Consider the following 26,135-nt stretch of genomic DNA (forward strand, 5'->3'; position numbering starts at 1 on the left):
AAATAAATAAATATTTTAAAAAAAGATTCTCCAAAAAAAAAATAATAATGATAAAAATATATGTGTGAAGGTAAACATCTGTGTTTGGTTTTTTGTTTGTTTTTTTAATAAGTTTTTTTAAGTTTATTTATTTATGTTGAGAGAGCACACAGGCAAGCAAAGGAGGGGCAGAGAGAGTGGGAGAGAGAGAGAATCCCAAGCGGGCTCCATGGTGTCAGTGCAGAGCCTAATGCGGGGCTTGAACCCACAAACTGTGAGATCATGACCTGAGCTGAAACCAAGAGTCAGACACTTAACCAACTGAGCCACCCAGTGCCCCATGTGTTTGTGTATATATTTGTTTTGGGGAAGAGTCTGTTATCGTTACTGAGAGTAGTTTTATTTAATATTTTCACTACATGTTCCTACGACAGAGTATTCTATTTTGGGTGAAAAACCCTTTTTATTTTGGAAAATTTCACACATATAAATAGAATAGAGTGATGTGTACCCATATTCAACAATTTTATGGCATTAATACACCTATAAGGTATAACTTCCCCAAAACGTATGAACACTAGGGGGTTTTTTTTGAAGCAAATTCTGTCATAACCATTGATAACTGAAATATTTCCTATGTGTCTCTAGAGGGTAAGAACTCTTTAAAAACATAACCACAAAATACACCACACACCAAAGAAAATATATAATAATTTCTTAATATCATCAAATATCCAATGTTCAAATTTTTATGATTATCCCTTAAATTTCTATAGCAGTTTAGACAGAGGATTCTTACCTTGAACCCAGTACATTGTACTGGAGGTCCATAAACTCTCTGAAATTATGTGCTAAATTTGCATTCCTGAGGAGAGGGCTCATCAGTTTCCTATAGGTTAGTTTTCAAAGGTGTCCAAAACCTAAAATTTGTTAGTAATTCCTATAACATTTAAAGATTCACCAAATAGTTATATTCACTAATTTTCCACTTATGTCACAACATGTGTCTCAGTTGTCCTACAGGTAGATATTGGCTGAATGGCCTCTCACTGTTTATGTTTCAGGTGATTGACAAATCAGAGTACCGGACCTATGCAGCCCAGTCCCTGGTCCAGCTGCTCAGCAAACTTCCCAGTAGGGAATATGCTACATTCATTGCTTGGCTTTACAGATATTCACGAAGTTCCAAGGTAGGAGATACGTCTGCATAAAATCTCGGTTCCTGACTCAGCAACCTCCTGACAGCCAGATCTGAATATGCAAGGAATCCTTTGGTATTCATTCCTGTCTGATGGAGATTTTTATGATTTTGTTTTATCAGATCCCACACAGGGTTTTTACTCTGGATGTTGTCTTAGCTCTGTTGGAACTGCCTGAAAGAGCAGTAGATAACACTCTCTCCTTGGAGCATCAGAAGATCATAAAGCATAAGTTCTTGGTGCAGGAAATTATATTTGACCGTTGTGTAGACAAAGCACCAACCGTCCGCAGCAAGGCACTGTCCAGTTTTGCACACTGCCTGGAGGTGTCTGTTACCACTGCATCAGAGAGCATCCTGGAATTTCTGATTAACAGTAAGTGTGGTGACAGTTGTGACAGGGAGCCTGTCTTGTGCTTGTGGAGAAACTGGACTGTAAGGGAATCATTCTTTGTTGTTGCAAAAGTAATAGATACAATATGATATACTATTAACCTCATAAACCTGTATCAGTATATTTTATGTGAATAACTTTTTAAACATAGTCATACCTTGGAGATACTCTGGGTTTGGTTTCAGGCCACCCACAATGAAGTGTACATTGCAATAAAGCAAGTCAAATGAATTTTTTGGTTTCCCAGTGCATACAAAAGCTATGTTTACACTACACTGTTGTCTATTAAGTGGTACTAGCATTATGCCTTAAAAAAGTACATATCATAATTTAAAAGTACTTTATTGTTAGGGCACCTGGCTGGCTCAGTTGCTAGAGCACGTGACTCTTGATCTTGGGATTGTAAGTTCGAGCCCCACATTGGGTGGAGAGATTACTTAAAAATAAAATCTAAAAAAAACCCCAAAAACCTTTATTGCTAAAAATGCTAACCATCATGTGAGCTTTTAACAAGTTGTAATCTCTTTGCTGGTGGAGGCTCTTGCCTCTGTGTTGGTGGTTGCTGAAGGGTGGTTGGCTTTGGCAATTTTTTAAAGTAAGACAGTGAAGTTTGCCTCATCAATTGACTCTTCGCAAATGATTTGTCTGTAGCATGTAGTGCTGTTTGATAGCATTTTAGCCACAGTAGAACTTCTTCCAAAATTGGAGTCCATCCTCTCAAACCCTGCTGCTGCTTTACCAACTAAGTTTATGTGATATTCTAAATCCTTTGTTGTCAAAGCTCTTTCACCAGGAGTAGATCCCATCTCAAGAAACCTCTTTCTTTGCTTGTCTGTAGGAAGGAGCTGTTCATCTGTTCCAGGTTTTATCATGAGATGGCAGCAACACAGTCACATCTTTGACTCCACTTCTGATTCTGTTTCTCTTGATATTTTCACATCTGCAGTCAGAACACATACACCATGTATTAAGTTTGCTGTGTTGTATGGGTATGGTTCATGGTACCCGAAAACAATTATAATAGTAAAGTCAAAGATCACTAATCACAGATCACCATAAATATGAAAAAGTTTTAAATATTGTGAGAATTACCAAAACATGGCACAGACACAAAGTAAGCAAATACTGTTGGAAAAATGGCACCCATAGACTTGTATGATGTATGGTTACCACAGACTCAATTTAAGTGTAGTTTCTGTGAAGCACAATAAAGGGAAGTGTGATAAAACAATGTATGCCTGTAGACAAGACTGATACATTTGAGAGGTCTTTTAAAGTATTTTAGATATTCATGTTTTAGAGGTGAGATTGTTGGCTGCCTATACACTACTTTGCATTGTTGGGTAATGGCTGTATTGTGCGTAGTATCCATTTCAAATGCATACAGAGGAGAACATTATTAATTGTCAGCAGTTTGGAATCTGTCTTGTGTTTAGGCCTAATTATCTTGATTTTGATTACTTTGAATATTTACTTGGGGATTATGATACTATGACATTTTTCCCTCTTATGTGTCTGCTTATTTTTAGGTCCTGCAGTTTCAAGAGCAGACAGCCACCCTGGTACCTTACTGAGAAATTCAGCAGGTAATGGGTCAATATATTTTCCAATATTGAATAATTGTCTTTTTATTTAAAGGACTTGCTGGGTATTTGACATGCTTTTTTCTGTCTCCATATTTACCTATTTTAATATTGAACTTTTTTTCTTTTTCAAGGAAATCAAAATTCATTTCAGTAATATGTAATTTAAATGTGTAATATGTCAGGCTTATATTATTAAGAGGTATAACAATTTCTTACCTCAATGACTGAGCCTTTTTTAAAATTTATTATTTTTAAGCTTTTCCCTATCAGAGGCAAACACTTAACCCTTCTGGAAGCTCAGGAGTGATCAGTATAGACAACAGTGGTGAAACTGATGGATCTGGGGGTATGTCAGATTTTATCATTGTCAGATGAATGAATAATAACTGTTGGATTTCAACAACTGTAAGTAGAGTCTAAAAAACTTAGAATTTTTTTCTGACTAATTTATCCTGAAGAATTGGGACATCTTTCTTTCTTCTTAAGAAAGGAATAATTTTTATTTTATTATATCTTTAATTGATATCCTTGCATTCTGTTTCATCTTAAGGTAAAGAACAAGCTATGTTCCACTTAGGACGTACTGAACCTCAGTATTTCTGTAATACTTAAGAGAATATTAGCAAATATTTTATTTATTAAAGACAATTGTGAACTCTTGGGATTGCTGACCAAAAAGGGACCAGCTACTAGAGAAAGTGCAGCACAGATTAAATTTGTGTTTGTAGAAAAGTCATCACAAAAAAAAGGGAAAAGATGAAGAATATTATTCTACCCAGTCTTGTTCCTGTTTTTAATTTCTTGTACTTTTTTCACTATGTCATCTTGACTCTGATTAAGGCAACCCAGAGTTCACCTTTAATATATGATAGGGAACTGTAAATCCAAGCTCCCACTGAAAATGACAATTCAGAATTTAGATTATAATTTCTCTTCATTAATAGTATGAACCATATTTACTACATGGAATGGTTGTGGGGGTCCTCTCTCCCATGGACTCCAGCACAGGATTCTGAATACGAGGGATGCCTGATCTCCTTCATTGACTTACTGAACCCCGAGTAATCTGGATAGTTTAAGTGTTAATGTGATTCAGGAGGAAAAAAAAACAAATATGGACTAGATAGTAGGTAGACCTGGAGCCTACTCCTAGATTCTGTTTCTGTCTAGCTGTGTGGTCTTGAGAAAGTCACTTTACTTCTCTGGGCTCCTTATTCATCTGTGAAATGACATAGCATGAAATAGTGGGGAACACACTAGAAAGGAGAGGCAGTCTGAGTTCTTGTATCAGTTCTGTTGCTAAATAGCTGCTTGACTAAGACATGGAAGTCAGCAAAGCACCCTAATTGTCACTTTCTGAATCTGACACTTTCTCCACCTTTCACAGAGGGGTGTTGTCAGTCTATGAAAATAATGTTAAGAGAAGTGGTTTTTCAAGATAGATAAGTGAGAAAATATGTGTATAGAGGTTTAATTATATAATTAGATTAATTTATTCTGTTAACATTTATTTGGTCCCTTCTAATCTGTGCTAGGCATTGTAGATACTGACTTTAATAAAACATAGTTCTATCTGTTGGGGAGCAATGGGAGTAATAAATATACATGTATACAGATTTTACATATTTTTATATATATATAAAATAGTAAGGTGTGAGATAAGTACTGAAGTCAATCTGTAAAGTGTCATGAGGATAATTACTTATTTTGGCCTGAAAGATTAGCATGGAATTGGATTTATATGGCTAGATATTAGCATGTGTTATTCAAATTATGAGCAGTAATTCAATTTATATATTATCCGAGTTTCTAAAATATAAAAAAAAATTATTCTGGAAAAATGTTGAATGTGTTGACTCCAGTCTTAAGTGCTAAGTGCTTTCTTTGTGGTGGGTCTTTTGTTTTGTTTTTGAGATGTAATTCACATACCATAAAACACCATTTAAATAAAGTTTATGATTTAATGGTTTTTAGTGTATTCACAAAATTGATCAATTTTCAGAATATTTCCTTTGCCAAAAAGAAACCCTGTACTCATTAGCATTTACTCCCCATTCTCCCCCTCCTCCAGCCTTTGCCAATCACGAATTAGCTTTCTGTCTCTATCAATTTGCCTGTTTTTGACATTCCATAAATGGAAGCATACAATATGGTTTTTTTTTTGTGTATGTCTTCTTAGCATAACATTTTCAAGGTTCATTTATCAGTTGATGGACTTGGGTTGTTTCCATCTTTTGGCGATTATGAATGATGGTGCTATCAACATTCCTGTGCAAATTTTGTATGTAAATATTCATTCCTTTTGGGTGTGTACCTAGGAGTGGAACTGCTGCTGGGTCATTTGCTAACCCTACCTTTATCATTTTGAGGAACTGCCAAACTGTTTTCCAGAGTGGTCACACCATGTTTCAATCCCACTAGCATGTGTAATAAATTTTATTTCTCCACATCCTTACCAGCACTTGTCATGTCTATTTATTGTAGCCATCCTAGTGGATGTGAAGTATGTCTCTCACTGTGGTTTTGATTTACATTTTCCTAATGACTCATGATGTTAAGCAAATTTTCATGTGTTTATTGACCATTTATATGTCTTGTTTGGAGAAGTTCTTTGCCCATTTTTTAAAATGGATTATTTGTCTATATTTTTGAGTTGAAAGGGTTCTTTATATATTTTGGATCCAAATTCCTTATTAGATATATGATTTGCAAATATCTTTTTTTTCTCATTCTGGGGGTTAAATTTTCACTTTCTTGATAGTGTTCTTTGAGGCATGAAACATTTTAGCCTTCATGAAATCTAGCTATCCATTTTTTTTTTTTCTGGCTTGTGCTTTTGGTGTCATAGCTAAGAAATCACTGCCTAATTTATCACAAAGATTTACATTTATGTTTTCTTTTCAGAGTTTTGTAATTTTAGCTGTTATGTTTTGGTCTTTGATCAATTTTTAGTTAAATTTCGCATATAATGGGATGTGGGGGTCCATCTTTTGCATGTGAATATCCAGTTTGATGTAGCACCATTTGTTTAAAAGACTTTTTTCTCCTTTGAATGCTCTTGGCACCCTTGTCAAAAATCAGTTGACCATAGACACATGAGCTTATGTACTTTCAGTTCTCTTCCACTGACATTCCGTTGTCTTTCTTTATGGCAGTACCGCACTGTGTTGATTACTGGTACTTTATACTAATTTTGAAATCAGGAAGTGTAGGCTCTGCATTCTTGTTCTTGTTTTTCTAGGTTGACTTGGCTATTCTGTTTTTCTTATATTTCCATATGAATTTTAGGATCACCTGTCAGTTTCTGAAAGGGAAAAAAAAAACAGCTTGGATTTTGGTAAGGATTGATCTGTAGATCACTTTGGGGAGTATTGCCATCTTAACAATATTAAGCCGTTTTGTCCATGAACATGGGATGCCTTTCTCTATATTTAGATTTTCTTTAATTTGTTTCACTGATGTTTTTCAGTTTTCATTGTACAATTCTTGCTCTTTAAGCGTGTTCCTAAAATTTTATTCTTTTTGATGTTATAATAAGTTACATTGGTTTCTTAGTTTCATTTTCTAATTGTTCATTGCTACTTTTTACAACTGATGTTTGATGATTTGATCTCGTGTCTTGCAACCTTGCTAAATCTGTTACTAGCTCTAATTGTGTGTGTGTGGATTCCTTAGGATTTTCTGTATATAAGCTCATGCCATCTGTGAACAGAGTTTTTTTTCTTTCTTTTCCATCTGGATATCTTTTCTGTCTTTTCCTTGCCTACTTTCCCTGGCAAGGACCTCTGTACAATGTTGAAAAGAATTGGGGAGAGCAGACATCTTTCTTCTTTCTTCTGTACTTAGCTTTCAGTCTTCCACCATTGAGTGTGATGTTAGCTGTGAGTTTTTTTCAGAATGGCTTTTATCAGTGTGACAGAGTTTCCTTCTCTTCTGAGTTTGTTGAGTGTTTTTATTATGGAATGGTGTTGGGTTTTACAAATGCATTTTCCTCATCTGTGGAGAATATCATGTGGTCTTTGTCCTTTATTATATTGCTGTGGTTTTTTATTACATTGATTGATTTTCATGTTGAGCCAAGATTTCATTCCTGGTATAAATCCCAAGCATGGTATATAATCCTTTTTGCATCTTGCTAGATTTGATTTGTTGATATTTTGTTGAAGATATCATGTGTGTATTTGCAGGAGATTTTGGTCTATCGTTTACTTTTCTTGACATGTATTTATCTGGTTTTGCTCTCAGGGTAATACTGGCTTAATAGAATGAGGTAGGAAGTGTTTTCTACCGTTTTTTTAAGTGTTTATGAAGAATGGGTGCTCATATTTGTTTTAACATTTGGTAGAATTCTCCAGTAAAGCCATCTGGTCCTGGACTTCTGTACACGTGTGAGAAGGTTTTCGATTTCCAATTCAATCTCTTTACTTGTTATGGGTATATTCAGACTATTTCTTCTTGAGTCAATGTCCATAGTTTTTATCTTTGTAGAAATTTGTTCATTTCATCCAGATTACTTAATATAACATAAAATTTTTCATAGTATTTCTTTGCAAATCCTTTTTATTTCTGTAATGGCAGCAGTAATGTTTCCTCATTCTTTCCTGATTTTAGCAATTTGAATCTTCTATTTTTTTTCTTAGTCTAGCTAAAAGTTTGTTGATTTTGTTTATCTTTTTCAAGGAACCTACTTTTGATTTCATTGATGTTTTCTATTGTTTCCCATCATTTCGTTTTGTAACATACTTCCTTATACATCAGCGGCTCTCCGAGTAGTTTGGGATCCCTTAGCTTCTCTCAGCCAATCCTTCAAATTAATATTGTTTTCATAATAATATCATAATATCCTTTAGCAGGTCCTTGAAGTTAATATTTTTTTTTCATAATAATATCAAGACTTGTACTCTTCAGCATTATGATTTTGAAGTAGAGATGAGAATCTAGATATTTTTTATTTAGCCAGACATTAAAGAGTTTGCAAAGATGTAAAACAGTGCTATTATTTTCACTAAATTTTTTTTGGAGGGGAAATATAGTTATTTTTTATTTAAAAATATACTGTGCATAGTGGCATATCTTCCTTTTTTAAAATGAACTATTAAATCTCTTAACTGGAGATTTTTACCAAAAAAGCCCTTAGAAGTCTTCAGTGATTTTTTAGTAGTGTAAAGGGGCCTGTGATCAAAAAGTTTTAGGGGCACCTGGGTGGCTCAGTTGGTTGAGCGTCTGACTTGGGCTCATGTCATGATCTCATGGTTCATGAGTTTGAGCCCCGTGTTGGTCTCTGTGCTGACAGCTCAGAGCCTGGAGACTGCTTCGGATTCTGTGTCTCCCTTTCTCTCTGTTCCTCTCTGCTCACACTGTTTCTCCCTCAAAAATAAATAAAGATTTAAAAAAAAAAAAAGTTTTAAAGCTGCTATTTATCTTTAGTCTTAAAAAAAAATTATGATTTGGATATTCCTTTTTTGTAGCTAAATAAAATAGAAGAGCCAAATAATTCATTCAGAATTTTAGATGTAAGAGCCGGGATTTAAAACTGAATTTTTAATATTTCAGAATTTGTGCCCTTTTAAAATTATAATACTGTGCCCTTTGCATTATTGTGAATACCTAATTATTTGACTTTTCTTTTTTTTCCTACATTATTTCATACTCAGATTTCTCAGGATTTAAAACAAGCTAATTAGTCAGTTTTTTAGAGTATTTTCTCAGAACTGTGTGGTGAGATGTTAGATGCTATAAATATAGTTTTTCTCAGACTGTATAATGATCCTTTGGCATTTCCTCAACAGTGAGATGTGTCATGGGAATGCTGAAAAAGAGAATTAGGGATGAGAAGACCAATGTCCGGAAGTCTGCACTCCAGGTGTGAGTTTTTCTAGGTATTCTTGAATGTGCTCTTTTTTCAAGCACTAAAGATCTGGAAATATTTCATAAAAATTTTGCCATGCTCATTATTTAACTTGTTTTTCACCTAACATTTGTTCATTTTGATCCCATTGTATGTATAAATTACAGAGATGAACTAAAAGGTTTATCTGTTTTTAAAATTCCTGCTGGGTTGTTGACTTTAAGAATTGCATATTTTGGGGCACCTGGATGGCTCAGTCGGTTAAGCATCCGACTTTGGTTCAGGTCGTGATCTTGCGGTTTGTGAGTTCAGGCCCTGGGACAGGCTCTGTGCTGACAGGTCAGAGCCTGGAGCCTGTTTCGGATTCTGTGTTTCCCTCTCTCTCTATGGCCCTCCCGCACTGGTGCGTTCGCTCTCTCTCTCTCTCTCTCTCTCTCTCTCTCTCTCTTTCAAAAATAAACATTAAAAATTTTTTTTTAATACAAAAATTTTTAAAAGAATTACATATTTATATTCTTAATTTCTCATTTTAGAATAGGGATTCTTAATCTGGGGACCATGAATGAATTTTAATAGGGTGCATGTAACCCCCAAAATGGTCTGTAAATGCTTGTTTATATAAATGTATGTCAGACTTTCTCCAGAGAGAGGCCTGAGCTTTCATCAGATTCTGAAAAGGTGGGATGTTACTGGGTGGAGGGATGGATCTGTACCTCAGAAATGTTAAGAACCACAGACTTAAGTCTTATTTTTGTCTACAGTGTGTCTTTTTTCTATACATAAGTCTTTTTTCTATACATAATTCATGTTACATATGCTTCTTCTAGGTATTAGTGAGTATTTTGAAACACTGTGACATCTTGGGTATGAAAGAAGAGCTATTGCTTCTGCAGGACCAGTGTCGGGACCCTGCAGTGTCTGTCCGAAAGCAGGCCTTACAGTCTCTTACTGAACTTCTCATGGTGAGAGACAGTGTGTTTTTACATTAAAAATAATTCAGCATACAGGGTGCCTGGGGGGCTCAGTTGGTTAAGTGCCCGATTCTTGATTTTGGCTCAGGTCATGATCTCAGGGTCATGAGTTCGAGTCCTGTGTCTAGGCTCCATGCCCAGTGGAGCTTGCTTAAGTTTCTCTCTCCCTCTCCCTCTCCCTCTCCCTCTCCCTCTCCCTCTCCCTCTCCCTCTCCCTCTCCCTCTCCCTCTCCCTCTCCCTCTACACTGCCCCCTGTTCACCCCTCCTCCTTCTCACACGTATGTAACTTTCTCTCTTTCTCTCTCTCTCTCTCTCCCTCTCTCTATCTCTATCTCTCTCTTTGTCTCTCTCACACACACACACTAAATAAATAAATAAATAAATAAATAAATAAATAAATAAATCAGCCTAATAATTGCCTTTTGCAAAATATTAAATTGACTATTGGAAATTCTGCCAGGTCTACTGAAGGACTATACAGTGGAAGAGAAGAGGTATGTTTCAATTACATATGATTATGTCTCATGTTAATATAATTATGGACTCATGCTAGAGCATGCTAGTGATTAGCCTTTTCTTGACTTCAGCTTAAATCTCACATAGAAATATGAGTGGTAAAATAGATTTGGTTAGGCCAGAGGCCTAGATTAATTTTTGAACATTAAGACCTATTAGATGATACTGTCAAAATAGCAGATCCACTAATCCAATATATAATTTACGTCTGCCAAATAATGAGCTTTTGAAGAATTTTTAAAGCCTGTTTATTTCTTTATTTTGTGATAGAAAGCATTAAACAATGCATACTTTGACTTCCTCTGTCAGCATCTATTTTAATTTCTCTTTGGGATAAATATTTTTTATTTGCTCTTGATCTTAAATTATCAGGGCACCTGGGTGGCTCAGTTGGTTCAGCGTCTGACTTTGGCTCGGGTCATGGTCTCACCATTAATGAGTTTGAGCCCTGCGTCCGGCTCTGTGCTAACAGCTCGGAGCCTGGAGCCTGCTTCGGATTCTGTGTCTCCTTTCCTCTCTGCCCCTCCCTGGCTCTTGCTCACTCACTCTCTCTCTCTCAAAAATAAATAAATATTAAAAAAAATAATGTAATTACCAAAAAGTGCTGATTTACTGTAATAATACAGTAATGACTGTCTAAGTTTAAAATTTCAGTATTCACTGATATACAGTAACTGGAGATTGAACTTTGTTTTAATATATATTTCAAGTGTTGATTTTTTTTTTCACTTGTTTATTTGTACTTGTGTGTGTGACCACACACAAGTCTCAAAACATTGACCACAGCCTCACTGATACATGTTTAGACTTCTGCTAGCATCAGACTTCTTTATGATTTCATGATGTTTAATTCCTAAGGCCCAGCCTGGATGTGTCCAGATACAGAAAGCCTGGCTAACAGGGATCATTCCAGCTGTGATGGACTGTGAGAGCACTGTGCAGGAAAAGGCTCTGGAATGCCTTGACCAGCTCCTGTTGCAGAACATTAAGCATTATAATAAATTCCATACTGGAGACAACAGCCAGGTACTGGCTTGGGCACTTCTTACTCTCCTTAGTACAGAAAACCAGGAACTGAGGTATGTTAATTGTGTGATTTGTTTTCCTTATAGAAAGCCATAAAAGTTGTTATTAAAATTTCTGTATTAGGGGTACCTGGGTGGCTCAGTGAGTTTAGTATATGACTCTTGATTTTAGCTCAGGTCATGATCTCATGGTGATGGGATTGAGCCCTGCATAGGATTCTGTGCTGACAGTGCAGAGCCTGCTTAGGATTCTCTCCCTCTGTCTGCCCTTCCTCCTCTTGCACATGTGCACGCTCTCTGACCCTCTCTCAAAATAAAAAAATAAACATTTTTTTAAAAATATTTCTGTATTGATCTTGGAAAATCAGCTTTCCAAATTACTTAGTATATGTGAAGACTCGATTTTGGTCTTTTTTTTTTTTTTTTTTTTTTTTTTTTTTTGACCCAATTCAAATCTAGCATTTTCATGATGACAATTTTCTGTGAAGCCTTTGATCTCCTCCTTTGCTTTTCTCTGAGTGATTTTAGTTTTAATTGATGTCTTAATATATAGTAGAAAGCACTGATGGATATGATGTATTAATATTAACTTTCTATAATACTAGTTTTTATGAAAGATGACTTCTTAGTTCTTAGAAATTAAACTTCTGACATTTTATTGGATTAGTTGACTTAATACCACTGCAGTATTCTTTCCCGTTAGATAACATTTGCCGAGTGTACACTACACAGTGAACACTGTAATGAGGAGTTAGCACCTATAACAGTATATTTTAATCTATATTGCAGTAATCTTACAATCAGTTTGACTATTTTTTTCCTTTTTTTTTTTTATCATGTAGGAAACACTTTCCTATTTATTTACATGTAGTTATGGAGGAATTATCATACAATAGAAATGTAATAGATTTTTTTGATCATAAAATACTGTTCTGTGGTCCTGGCAAAAATCACCTAATCTCTCTGAACGTTGGTTTTCCCATTTGTAAGAGCAGCCAGTTGGATTACATGATCTCTTCAGGTCCCTTTTTGTATTAAAACACTATGACTGAAAGCATATTCATTCATTAAATATTTTCTCAGTACCAGCTATATGCTTGGCTGAAATTCTTAGAAGAGAGGAGAATTTAGCTAGCAATAGAATCACTTACTTTTTTGATTTTCTTAGGGACATCTCAATAAGCAACCCCAACATATTAAAATTCAGCATAAAAAGTAGTAGCCATTCTTCACAAAAAAGCAGGAGAGGCCTACTATATATATAGCTCATGAGATGCTGTTGGGAGGTTTATTTCATTTATTTTTATTTTTATAAAACTTTTATACTGGAATATAACATGCATAGAAAAGTATAGTAGGTCAGTACGTAGGTCAGTAAGTATAAAAAAGAAAATATACCCATGTAACTACCTCCCAGGTCAAGAAATAGAACATTGCTAAGCCCAAGTAATACCCTCACACTCCTTCCCATCACTGTCCTTCCCTTGTCAAAGGTAACCACTGCTGTGATTAGTTTCCTCTGTTCTACGACTTTATATAAATGGAATTATGTGGTATATATTCTTTGTGTATCTGACTCCTAATACTCAAAACAATAGAAGGCTCATTCACGTTATCGTGTGTAGCTATAGCATATTCACTTTCATTGCAGTTGTGTGTGTGTGTGTGTGTATGATTTAATGAATAAAACATAATTATCCATTCTGTTGATAATTGAGTTGTTTCAATTTTTAAAATATTATATATAATGCTGCTATGGATATTCCTGTACACATCTGTTGATACACAGGTACATGCATTTCTGTTGGTTATATACCCAGGAACAGTATTGTTGAGTACATTTTTAGGCACCTCTAATGGATACTGCAAGAAAGTTTTCCAGAGGGGTCGTACCAATTTATATTGCATTCTAGTAGGTGTGGGATTTATAATGTTCACATTTATGAATTACCTACTCAGGTCTCTAGCCTTCCTTTTATTTTTCTATTTTTATTTTTTTAATGTTTTTATTTATTTTTGAGACAGAGCATGAGCAGGGGAGGGGCAGAGAGAGAGGGAGACACAGAATACGAAGCAGGCTCCAGGCTCTGAGCTGGCAGCACAGAGCCTGACATGGGGCTCGAACTCACGGACTGTGAGATCATGACCTGAGCTGAAGTCGGACACTTAACTGACTAAGCCACCCAGGTGCCCCACTGGCCTTCCTTTTAGACTGTCACTCTTTTGCTTGCTCATCTGAAAGTGTTCACTATATATTCTGTAGACAAGCCATTGTTATATGTATTGCAAATGTCCTTTTCTACCTCATGATTTGCCTTTTTACTCTCCTGATGGTATCTTTTGATGAGTTCATTTTGTCAGTGGTTTTCCTTATGGTTAATATATTTTTTAGAGAAGTACTTTTCCTACCTCAGGGTCATATATTCTCCCATATAATCTAGAAGTTTGTTTTTTTCTTTCTTCCTTTTATGTTTAGGTCTTTAGCTTACCTGCAATTAAGATGTGCCATAGTTTCCTTCACAGGCCTTGTTTTTTATTTTCACATAAGGGAATGTGCTTATATGTATTTGAAGTCAGAAGGAAAGGGGGAGATAGAAAATACTGAGGATGAATGAAAGGAATACTTAGTGGAGTTTCTGAAAAAGAACAATATTATATGAAAGGACTCACTTTATAAGGTAGAAGGAGAGAACTTCAGAAATAAAAGGAAACAAAAAAATACAGGAAGGGGAGCACCTGAGTGGCTCAGTCAGTTGAGTGTCCGACTCAGCTCAGGTCATGATCCCACAGTTTGTGAGTCAGAGCCCCATATCAGGCTCTGAGCTGACAGCTAGGAGCCTGGAGCCTGCTTCAGATTCTGTGTCCCTCTCTCTGCCCCTCCCCCGCTTGCACTCTGTCCCTCTCTCAAAAATAAACATTGAAAAAAAAAATACAAGAAGAAAAGTACAAAGGAGGAAATCATATGAATGCTAGAGCTTCCTCACCTTCTCTTCTCAGTACAGTAATAGAATATTTACTCAGTACAGCAGTGTCAGAGCATTGTACACAGTAGCCAGAAAGGTGGAAATACCCCAGCTGTCCATGGATGAGTGAAAGGACAAACAAAATGTGGTATACGCATACAACAGGATATTTTTCAGCCTAAAAAAGTAACAATGTTGATGCATGCTACACTATGGATGAACCTTGAAAACATGCTGAGTGAAATAGGCCTAATACAAAAGGACAATTAATGATGATTCCACTTATTTGAGATATATAAGATAGTCAAATGCTTAAAGACAAAAAGTAGAAAGGTGCTTATCAGGGGCTGTGGAGAAGGCAATGGGGAGTTACTGTTAAATGGGTACAGAGTTTCAGTATGAGGTGATAACAGAGTTCTGAAGATGGATAATTGCACAACAGTGTGAATGTGCTTAACACCACTGAACTGTACACCTGAAAATGGTTAAAATGGTAAAAACTCTATTATCTATTTTAACAAAAGGAAAAAAAAAAATATTTGCCCAAAGTTAGGAAGGAGAGTATAGAATTAGGGTCTTAAGTGTAAAGAAGTTTTGGAATAACCATTATAGAAAATGAGCTATGGTACAAATTCTCAAAGTGTAATGGATGGATTCATGAGCTCAGACTGTTTTGATCATAATATTAAGATGATATATGCCATTTTTCACTTTTATTCTTTCACAGAAGTACAGTACAGTTTTCTAGAACCGTATGATGATATTGAAGCAAATTGAATGCAGAAGCAGTTACAGTAATGCACCTGTCTTCTATTTAAGCCAGACTTTAAATAGATTTACGAAAGTATAGAGCAATGACACTCTTTTCACCAAGTTTATTTTGTTTTGAGAAAGATTGTTAACTTGTTTTTGTAAAGCAGTGCATCTGTTAACATGTAATTGGCTTATTATTATTTTTAGATTAATAGATAAATATTTTTAAATTTCTCAGTTTTAATTTTGGCACAACAAATATTGATAGATATGATGGCCCACAAAACCAAAGCTCTTCAAGGTGGTCTGTAGGTTTTGAGTTCAAAAGTGCCCAGAAAAAGAAAAAAAAAAGGCACCCATAAATGAAAAAGTATGAGAGCCACTGAACTTGAGAATGAATTTTTCAAAAAGGAGTATTAAGAAATGTGAGGGCTAGCAGAATAGAGTTCTATAAACATTTGTAAACAAAATTTGTGACTTGTTCTTTGATAAACAGAAAGTAACTAGAAACATCAGCGAATGTTCAGGAAAAGAGACTTCACAGAACAGATGAATTTTGAATTTGAATCTTGAAGGTTCATAAGGGGGCAAAAGGGTATGTCCATGTAAAAGAAACAGCTGGTGCAAAGCCATAGAAGCATAAACAGTGTGCACTGTTCAGGAGCCAGAGGATTTCACTGCTGGGGAAATAGGGCTGGCTGGATATAAAATGAAACTGGAGAAGTTAAGCAGAGCCCAGATACTGCAGAGTTGTAACATAGCATTCTGAGAAGTTTGACTTTAGAGAAAACAGAGTGGGCAGGGGGAGGCTGCTGGTGAATATGAAGTGGATGGGTAATACAGGGTTTTATATTTTAGGAAGTGTTAATCTTGAAAATAAAACACCCAGTTATTTTACCAGCAAAATGGGTTTATATGGAAGTAGCACAGAATTGCAATTCGAAACAAGCACACTGTGACAAACCACAAGAAAATCTGGAAATCAAAGGAAAGAACTGTTCTTCTTAAAAAAGAGAAAGTTGGGAGGGGCTGCTTTGAAGAAAAGTCCATTGAAAGAAAGTGAGAGTTCAAGGTGGCGATGGTTTCTCAATGGCAGAGTTGTGACAGACTCTCATTGGCTGGGCTGTTGCTGGGCAAGAAGAAATCCTTCCTCTTGCTGGAGTAGTAAAGGGCAGCTTGTTTGTTCCTCTTGGGTATGGGAGTCCTATCCCTTCCTGTTGGGTTTGCAGTTGATGACCAGTGGTAGGCATGAGAGCTCGCCATGCTGGCCTCCCAGCTCCACTGCCAGTGAGGTTTCCTCTATTCAGTTTCACAGGAAGGGTAGCAAAGGTGCTTATGTTGGGTGACCAGGAGCTGACTAGAATCTAAGAAAACAGGCTACCACTGAAGTGATTTAAGTTAAAGGTGATGAGGGCCTGCATCAAGGATAAGGCAGTGGGCATGAAGAGAATGGGGTATATTTAAAGATGTTTAACAAGGGGAAGTACAGAGGTGGTAAAGGTTTGATTTGAGGGTTGAAAGAGATCAGTGTACTTCCTCTACTCAGGTTGCTCACAGTCTAGTGGAAAGAGACCAAATAAATTCACAGTTTTGGTAGACTTTTAGGAGCAAAGAGGGAGGGCATAGAGCAGTTTGGTAGTTTTTTGTCTTTGTTTTTGTTTGTTAATCTTTTTCCTTGTTTTAGCTATTAATGGTGGCAAGAGGTGAATTATTCCCAGAAGTGGAATAAATAGAAATTAACCAGGCAGCCATAATAGAGTTTCCAGACAGAAAATAACAATGCAAAGGCTTAGAGGCCTGAAGGCTCCATGAGGCTATCCAAAATAACTGGTCAATGGGATTACTGTTGACTGAGGTATGGAAAGCAAAGGCAGGAGATGGAGCCCAATTTAAATGTGTGCTTGCAATGCTTTGACATGTCTGAGTGGAGAGCTTTTGGTAATGGATGAGATCACCCAGCGTTCAGTTGTAGATAAGAGAAGAGGACTAAGAATAGAACTTTTCAAAATCAGCCATAAGAGTGATTTGAAAAAAGGAATTAGTGAAGGGAAAAGAACAGAGATCCAATAAGTAGACCAGAGTACAAGGGCAGAGAGAATGGTCAATAATGTCTAGTAGAGGTCATGGAAAATGGAGACTAAAGAGAGTGGATTGATTTTGATACTAAGATAGAGGTCAGTGGTGCCGTACAAAAGACACAGGTTGCTCTCTATTGAAAACATTCTGACTTGGTAGGGAGTGGCTTATGATCAACAATGGGGCTAATTGAGGGGTAAGCTAAATGAGGGAGGCTTTGGAAACTGTTCAACTCATGTGGAAGGGTGTGAGTTGTCCTAAGAGCCAAATTTGAGGTTTCAACTGGAAGTTCAGAGAATTTTTCCCCATTCTGTTCACGTCTTATAGTAAACATTACTTAATATTTTGTGTGATTCTTTTTAATAAATTTTAAAATATTTACTGATTCCATGTGTTGTTTTTGGACCATAATCATATATGAGTTATGAGTTATCTGCAGTAAAACTCTAGATGTTTATAGACAGATTTTTTAACAATAGGTAATTTATTAAAACAATTTATATGGGCATGCTTATTGTATATAGATGTGTTTATTTTGTTACAGTTGCCTTCTGATGCTTTTAGAATTCCTTTTTTTTTTTTTTTTTCATTTAATGAGAAAGTGTTGGGGTGTGTACGCAATGTGTGATCACATGTGTGTTCCTAGCAGTCTAAGAAAAATTAATTGTGGGAAGAAGTGTATTTTTCACTTTACTTAGATATATAACACTGCATTTGTGCCATGGGTAATGTTTTCTCATCCAGTGCTGTGGGAGGAAGTCAAATAAATTACTTAAAACAAGTGACATAACACAAGCACTTTAATATACCAGAAGTATTTTTTTTCTTGTTTTACTTTTAAAGTGTTTGAAATATGGATTTCTGAATGGTATTGGTGGGTCATGGCAAAGTTTAGCTTGTTTAATATCACCATATTTAAATGCTAGGGTGCCATTTCTATCCATTCCTTCCATTCAAAAAACAACACTGTCTACATTTTTTTTTGTCACTAAAACCCTATAAACTGTGGATGTTTTTGTTATTGGTAACCTATCCCTTAATGTTTGTATAGAAATTTGGGAGGGAATGAGGATAAGAAGGGTCTCAAGTGAATTACGAAATTTTATTCTTTGCTTTAAAAAGAAATACTTTAGAAGGGGAGAAATAAATATATCTTATTCTGTGTAATAAAAATTTTAAAGATACCTGATTTGTTATCAAATATGTCACTAGCCAGGAACTTCTGCATTGGCTTTCATGTGCCAGGGGAGTCCTGGAGCAGCAGAAGTTGATAACCTTTCACTGAGGGCTGTTCTGAACAGTTTTGTATATTTACAGTTACAATTCTGCTTTCCCATCTTTTTTCCAGCCGCTATTTAAATAAGGCTTTTCATATCTGGTCCAAGAAAGAGAAATTCTCATCCAGTTTTATAAACAATGTGATATCCTACACTGGCACAGAACATTCTGCACCAGCCTGGATGCTGCTTTCCAAGATTGCTTGCTCATCACCCAAGCTGGACTATACCAAAATAATAGAGTCCTGGGAGAAAATCAGCAGGTTTGCATGCTTATAATATAGTTGTTGATAGACACTAAAGATTCTTGGAAACAAAGCTCATGCCTTAAGGAAGTGGGCGTTTCCTAACTGTTTGTATACACAGGTCTTTAAATTCTGGCATAAAAACAAACATGAAAAATAAGAATCAGTTTTAAGCTTTCAGTTTTACCCTTTGTCCAAGTAAATTAAGTGCCTTAATGCTCCTACAACTTGACTCCTAAACCATGCTTCCTTACATTCCTCCAGTGTTAACAATCCAGAGAGTATTTTGTTGGTGGCAGTGTTTATTTGTATGTTGATATTCCTTATGCCCTTTTCCTAGTCAACAGAATCCCAATCCAAACACCTTAGGACATATTTTATGTGTTATTGGGCATATCGCAAAGCATCTTCCTAAGAGCATGCGGGACAAGGTGACTGGTGAGTGTGTATTGGGGAATCTTGAAAAAGCTTTGCCTCTCACTTTAAATATATTTTAAGCAGTTAAATTTTGAGGGTTTTAATTTCTTTTTAGATGTGGTCAAGTGTAAGCTGAATGGATTCCAGTGGTCTCTAGAGTTGATCAGCTCAGCTGTTGATACTTTGCAAAGACTCTGTAGAGCATCTGCAGAGACACCAATGGAGGAACAGGTACACTAGAAATTCTCCTGGATATGTTTGTTGTTTATCTGTACTTGGACATGTTACTCTGTTGTTAAGTTTGAGGAGTGTTCTCGGTGGAGAACCTATAAGAAATGGGTAGTCCCCAGCAGCTGATACTACAAGGAAACATTTATGTGACAAGCAGTTGACATTCTCTGAGAAGATCTTGGCTACTCGTGACACACGGTTCCCTCAGGAAGTCACCACCTTGGTTCTGGGTACAAGTGCCTTCTAGGAAGGCATGCCTTCTGGGCATATATTTTCTAACGAAAACTGCGCAGCTATTTTTTAACAAGTTGTAGCCTGGATGCTTACAATAGCTTTGTATCTCCTCCTCCTTCACTTCTACCTCATCCAAGAAGCTTAACCAATGATTCTCCACCTAGGCAGGGCGTTCCCTCGAGATCAGAAGATTTCTGATCATTTGATAGGTCATTCTCCTGGAAAATACCTGTCCTGTTACTAGAAGGCTAAGTTACTCTAACACCTCTTGCTTTATCAGAGCCTACAACTGATGTTCTCTACAGATGCATACACACAAATCCAAACCAGGGTTTTGTGTGAGACAGAGCATTACTTTGACTCCTTAAAAAGGTATCCATATCAGTTTTAATAATAAATTATCTTACTGCCATGTATCCTATTTTTATCATGAAATATACTCCTAGACAAAGCTAATCATAATGAAAAATTTTAGGGCTCAGGTGATAAATGATGATTTTAGAAGCCAAAGGTTAATTTAAATAATCGCTGGAATATATTTAAGTTTCCCAGAATAAAAATACCTTTGCTTCATCTGAGCTACCCAGCTACATTCCTTTGCTTCCTTTTCTTATATAAGTTCCTTAAAGAGAGTCCTTCCTTGATAAGTTACATCTTCTATTTGTAGGAACAGATATAATAAGAAAGTATATTATAACTTTTTTTTGCTTAGGACTTAAAACAGGTTAAAATGTACTTACCTAAAAATGCCCAGCTCTTTCCATGTAAATGGTGTCTGGTGTTTTCCTGGCATGTTACCTTTTGGCTCATCTGATGAAAGGGATGCTTGTTTTGTTTGATTTTTCTAGCCGTTTATCTCTTGATCCAAGAAAAACTTTTAAATAAGGAGCATTACCTAAGTAGGGAGCATATTTGAATAGCAGAAAACAGGTCAAAACAAAGCAAAAAGGTGGTCACAAAGAAAGAATGATATAGGAAAACTGGGGAGAAATTTATATGGCAGATTATGAAACAGTCATCCCGCATTTCTCAGTGGCACACATCTGATTAATGGCAGAGCCATGCCTAGAACTAAGGCCTCTGATTGTCTTCCCAGTCTTTTCTTCACCAGCACTGGCTAGAGGAAGAGTGATCTATAGTACTTGGGGGGAGTCAGGGCCAGAAGCCACTGGCTTACTCACTAATGGCCCATAGTCGTTAGTTACATCATTGTTAGAGTCTGTGAGGAAGACAGAGTTATCTTAACATTTAAAAATTGAGAACTAGAGGGGCACCTGGGTGGCTCAGTTGGTTAGGTGTCCGACTTTGGCTCAGGTCATGACCTCAAGGTTTGTGAGTTCAAGGCCCGCGTTGGGCTCTGCTGACCGCTCAGAGCCTGGAGCCTGCTTTGGATTCTGTATCTTCCCCTCTCTCTTCCCCTCCCTGACTTGTGCTGTGTCTTTCTCTCTCTCTCAAAAATAAATAAACATTTAAAAAATTTAAAAATTGAGAACTGGAGAGAGATTATTACTATGTTAGAAAAAAGGCCACAATTGTAGCTTTGGCAATACCACTTCCCTTGGTAGTAGACACTGGACTAAGGCCCTGAGATTTTCCAGAATCTTAAGATATTTTATTTTTTTAAACACCTTTTTAACATTTACTTATTTTTGAGAGACAGAGACAGAGCACGAGTGAAAGAGGGGTAGAGAAAGAGGGAGACCCAGAATCCAAAGCAGCCTCCAGGCTCTAAGATGTCAACCCAAAGCCTGATGCGTGACTCGAATCCATGAACCACGAGATCATGACCTGAGCCCAAATCGGATGCTCAACTGACTGAGCCACCCAGGCGCCCACAGAACCTTAGGATATTTTAAATCTGTGTGACCTGGTTGTTTCCCCTAAACATACTTCTCTTTTTCTTTTCTCTATAAATGAACATTCTATATTTTACTGCAAAAAACAATTGCCCAAAGAACAGATGATCAGGATCTTGCTCAACAGCACTGTATATGAAAAGACATAGGTTTGGAGGCATTGTTGCTATAAGCTTGGTACCAGTTAATAGTGTTTTGTGACTGGGGCACCTAGATGACTCCATCAGTTAAGCATCTGACTCTTGATTTCAGCTCAGGTCATGATCTCACAGTTCATGGAATTGAGCCCCACGTCACACTCCTCACTGACAGCAAGGAGCCTATATGAGATTCTATCTCTCCTTCTCTCTGCCTCTCCCCTGCTTTCTCTCTCTCTCTCTCAAATAAATAAACTTAAAAAAATAGTGTTTTGTGGCTATTGAACAAAATCTATGAGATCTTGGACTGTATTAATGGAAATAGTGTCTATAGTAAGAGGGGTGATGGCCCTCTTTATACTGGTAAAATCTAAGTCATATGCTGTTTAAAAAAAAAAGTTTATTTATTTTGAGCCAAAGAGAGAGCATGCACGCTCAAGTGGGGGAGGGGCAGAGAGAGGGAGACAGAGAATCCCAAGCAAGCCCCACACTGTGAGTGAGGAGGCTGACATGGGGCTCAGTCTCATGAACTGTGAGATCTTAACCTGAGCCAAAAAAGGGTCAGATACTTAACTGACTAAGCCACCCAGGTGCCCCTAAGTCAGCATGTTCTAATTTAACTCCAGTGGCAACTCTATAGAGAAATGTTGATAAAATTGAATATATTGATGGGAGAGCAATTTGATGAGGTGATTACAAAGCAGGTTGTATAAGGAACAGCTAAAGGTCCTGGGTGTTTAGCAAGAAGGGAACAACTATGTGGGATAGGCTGCCTAGCTAAGTTGAAATACAGGAAGGACCATAAAATGAAAGAAGAATTAAATTTATTTGGCATCACAGAGAACTGATTTGGACCAATGACTGGAAATTGCAAGGAGACAAATTTTGGCCAACCAAAGAAAAGCCATACAGAGGTCTGCCTACAAAGGAGGGATTTGCCTCAAAACATGTCCTGGGTCATTGGAGGTGTTCACAGAAAAACTGAACAACTTGATATGAATCCCATGTGGAGAGAATCCCAGAATTAGATGACCATTACAGTTCTCTTCCAGATTCTGTTATTCCAAAAGTTTCTAGTCCAACCACCCAGCCCAGTTCTAGGCTTGAGGCCTCACATAAGTTAACCTTTGTCTTCTTGCCAGGGTAGAGCATATGGATTTCAGAAGCTCTCTTGCCCTGGCTGTGCAACCTATTAAAATCTTAAGTGCAATAATTCTTATTTTTATTTTATTTTTATTTATTTATTTTTTTTTTTATTTATTTTTGGGACAGAGAGAGACAGAGCATGAACGGGGGAGGGGCAGAGAGAGGGAGACACAGAATCGGAAACAGGCTCCAGGCTCCGAGCCATCAGCCCAGAGCCTGACGCGGGGCTCGAACTCACGGGCCGCGAGATCGTGACCTGGCTGAAGTCGGACGCTTAACCGACTGCGCCACCCAGGCGCCCCGCAATAATTCTTTAAAAAGTAATAAAGACAATCATTTTGAAACATTTTAGGCCAAGTCAGACTAAAAAACATTTGGATCATAGTGAAAGTTTCCTGCAATGGTAAACATTGAACACTGTTTTGCAGTAGTGCTGCTGGGCCCCAGCTCCTCGCTGACAGTGTGGAACCTGCTTGAGATTCTCCACACTCTACCCCTCTCCCCTGCTCGTGTTCTTTCTCTAAAATAAAATAAATAAAACAGTGTCTTCCTAAGTCACCCACAGCATAATAGGGCAGACACACATGGAAACAGGTGATTTCAACATAATATATAATATTAGGAATAATATAATCATTCCTAAAAGAGAAGTGAGCATAGGGTAATATGGAAGTCTTGGGTTGGAGCCACTTAGTTCAACCTGGGTATTTTGGACTGGCCTCCTATAGGAAATGTAGTTAAAGTTGTAGAATGTGATTCAGCTCCCTTGCTTAGCATAGAAGTGTTGTGTACCAGCTGTGGTGACCCCTTGAGGTTATTTTAACTAATAAAAAGCACTGAAAACTTGTCTTTAAGGAATACATTTCAAAACGATAACAAATGTTTTTTTTTATTCCATGTCTTTAGAAAATATACTATTTACTATAGTAGTTACTTCACCATCTACACATACTGGACAAATTGTGATGTTTTTCTCTATTAAAGGAGCAGCACTGCTATTACAGAACTCTTATCAGTTAGGGCGCTAGATCTTCCCAGATATTTGCCTTTTGCTCTTAAAGGGCACATGTAGAAAGATATGATATCTACACACACACACACACATACATATTTATGGCATCTATATATGTGTGTGTATGCTGTATATATGTACTGTTCTTTGTAAATTCTGCTTAGTCCTTATAGGCAGATTGCTAAAAGAGCAAAGATCCAAAAGCATGATGGCTGAGGCTTCTCATAAGGCTTCTTATGGTTTATGCCTTTGAAGACCATAGAGTTTCTTCTGAGACAATTGTTTCATGGACAGTCTAGTAGATGTGTGGGATCCTTCAGAGATTACCTTTGACTTGCTGCAGGAATTACTGAAGCGGGTGTGTGGGGATGTCCTCTCCACCTGTGTGCAGTCTCTGTCCAACATAGTTCTGAAGGAAAGTGGCCCTGGGGATGTGGATGAAGACCTGTTCGTAAGTAATTACTTTTCTTAACTATTGTTTTCCTTTATATCAGCTGGGATTTTCTAAAGATGACTTTCTAATGTGTATTTTTAATACTATTAGCAAGAAAAGGATTTTTCTAGCCTAGAGCTTACTCTTCTAAAAAGAAGAATTTCTGTGTTGGTGACCGACCTATTCATTTTTCTCTCATGTTCTTATTATCTTGGGGAAAACTTGATGGGATATACTTCATCCAGTTAGAGCCTGTGAGGTGCCTGATCCATTAGGGAAAACACAGGGCATATTATGAAATAATAGGGCAAGAAAAGAATAAAGTGAGGGTGCTCCTTGTTCTTTTGGTTTGTTTGTTCAATATGTTTTTAAATTCTAATGTGTCTGCTAAGCTGTTTGAATATCAGATTGTAGAACTAGGGAATCATGTGGAGCCGTTCTGAACCATGCCTATAATACAGTAAAATATTTGACAACTAAAAACACAAATAACGTTGGAGCAGCAAGATTGGGTGACATGGCACCCTGCTTTAGAAATTTTGTTGGTGCCAGAGAGTCCTGTGCGCCAGTAAATGTGCAATTTCCCGATTCACGTAACTGACCGTCCACAAAACATGTTGCAGTCATTCTGACTCCAACATCTGACACTCAGTAAAGCAAATAACGAGCTGCTTCTTCATGCTCTTCAGTATAAGCCATCATTTCACCAGAACTGGCCATTTTCCTCATCTGTTCCTCTCCTCTGTGCTTGCCTGCTTTGCCACCTCACATTTGTACCTTGAGACCAAAGACTATGTTGAGATTTGTGACAAGAGACCGGTTGTGCTGAGGCATTAATGTGAACACTTCAGTAATAAAACTATTATCAGTAGGAATCCACACATTTCAGTGTAGGGGGCTGTGATGTGTAGGATGGCCCCATCCCAAGCTTTCTAGAGGGTCTTGCACCTCTAATTTGAGCAGCTACTGCCCAAACTAAGAAAAATGCTTGTCATGACCAGAGAGTTTTTCCTTCTAAGATTTTTCTTTTCAACTGTTAAATATGTCACCAAAATCTACCTTTCAGTCAAAATATATATGGAGAAGTTTTGCCCTATATAATATTGTTTACTTCACTCTTCTTTAAATATAATGTAAGTATTCCTTTCATCCACTAAGAGATACATGTTCAGGATTTTTTAAATATCATACACTTACTGGCCTGAGGAAGCTAGCACTTACACGTTTTTGATAGGAGTCTAAATAGTAAACCAATCAGGAACACCCTTTGGAAATATGTTTTAAAATGTAAAACAACTTTATGCCCTTTAAACCCTAGATTACTTCTAAGGAAGTGGAACAGTACTTAAAGGTGCAAAAGTGTTCCTCAGAGGGAATGCAAACAATAGCAAAGGATTAGAAACAATGTAAATGTTCATTAATAATGGAGTAAACTATGATAACATCATAGTTTTTGATGTACTTATGTAGTCATTAAACATATTAACTATATATATTGACATAAAAGGTAGAGTGAATTTTAGCAAGTAATGACTAAGTTTTCACAGTGACTATTTTTATGAAAAAAATGGTTGTTTTAATTTGGGGAACAAAAAAATATTGACATGTCTTTAATCTAGCTATAGTTAATTTTTCTTTTGCCTTATTATATTGCAAAACCAATTGTTTTTTCAGGTGAAGTACATTTTTACCTTGGGAGATATAGCCCAGCTTTGTCCAGCCAGAGTGGAGAAGCGAGCCTTCCTTCTGATTCAGTCCATCCTCGCTTCTTCTGTTGATGTGGATCATTGTAAGGCACTTGAAATTATCCTCTGCATGTGCTATCTTAAGGCGGACT

At 36.9% G+C, this 26,135-nt stretch overlaps 1 protein-coding gene across 3 annotated transcripts in view; it reads left to right on the forward strand.

The window, feature by feature from the left end:
- The window catches only part of NCAPD3 (non-SMC condensin II complex subunit D3), a 64,984-nt gene that overhangs the window by 17,535 nt on the left and 21,314 nt on the right, over positions 1 to 26,135 (forward strand). For all 3 annotated transcript variants that reach the window (XM_053900237.1, XM_053900238.1, XM_053900239.1), the window contains 12 exons: positions 1,044 to 1,169; positions 1,301 to 1,553; positions 3,101 to 3,157; positions 3,414 to 3,503; positions 8,947 to 9,020; positions 9,833 to 9,967; positions 11,352 to 11,572; positions 18,659 to 18,850; positions 19,173 to 19,270; positions 19,365 to 19,480; positions 24,209 to 24,316; positions 25,973 to 26,087. In XM_053900237.1, coding sequence (XP_053756212.1) covers positions 1,044 to 1,169; positions 1,301 to 1,553; positions 3,101 to 3,157; positions 3,414 to 3,503; positions 8,947 to 9,020; positions 9,833 to 9,967; positions 11,352 to 11,572; positions 18,659 to 18,850; positions 19,173 to 19,270; positions 19,365 to 19,480; positions 24,209 to 24,316; positions 25,973 to 26,087 — 1,585 coding nt within the window. The remainder of the gene's footprint in view (positions 1 to 1,043; positions 1,170 to 1,300; positions 1,554 to 3,100; positions 3,158 to 3,413; positions 3,504 to 8,946; positions 9,021 to 9,832; positions 9,968 to 11,351; positions 11,573 to 18,658; positions 18,851 to 19,172; positions 19,271 to 19,364; positions 19,481 to 24,208; positions 24,317 to 25,972; positions 26,088 to 26,135) is intronic.

This window comes from Panthera pardus, unplaced genomic scaffold (genome assembly GCF_024362965.1).
Source record: "Panthera pardus isolate Hobbes unplaced genomic scaffold, ASM2436296v1 HiC_scaffold_12, whole genome shotgun sequence".
Lineage (NCBI taxonomy): Eukaryota > Metazoa > Chordata > Mammalia > Carnivora > Felidae > Panthera > Panthera pardus.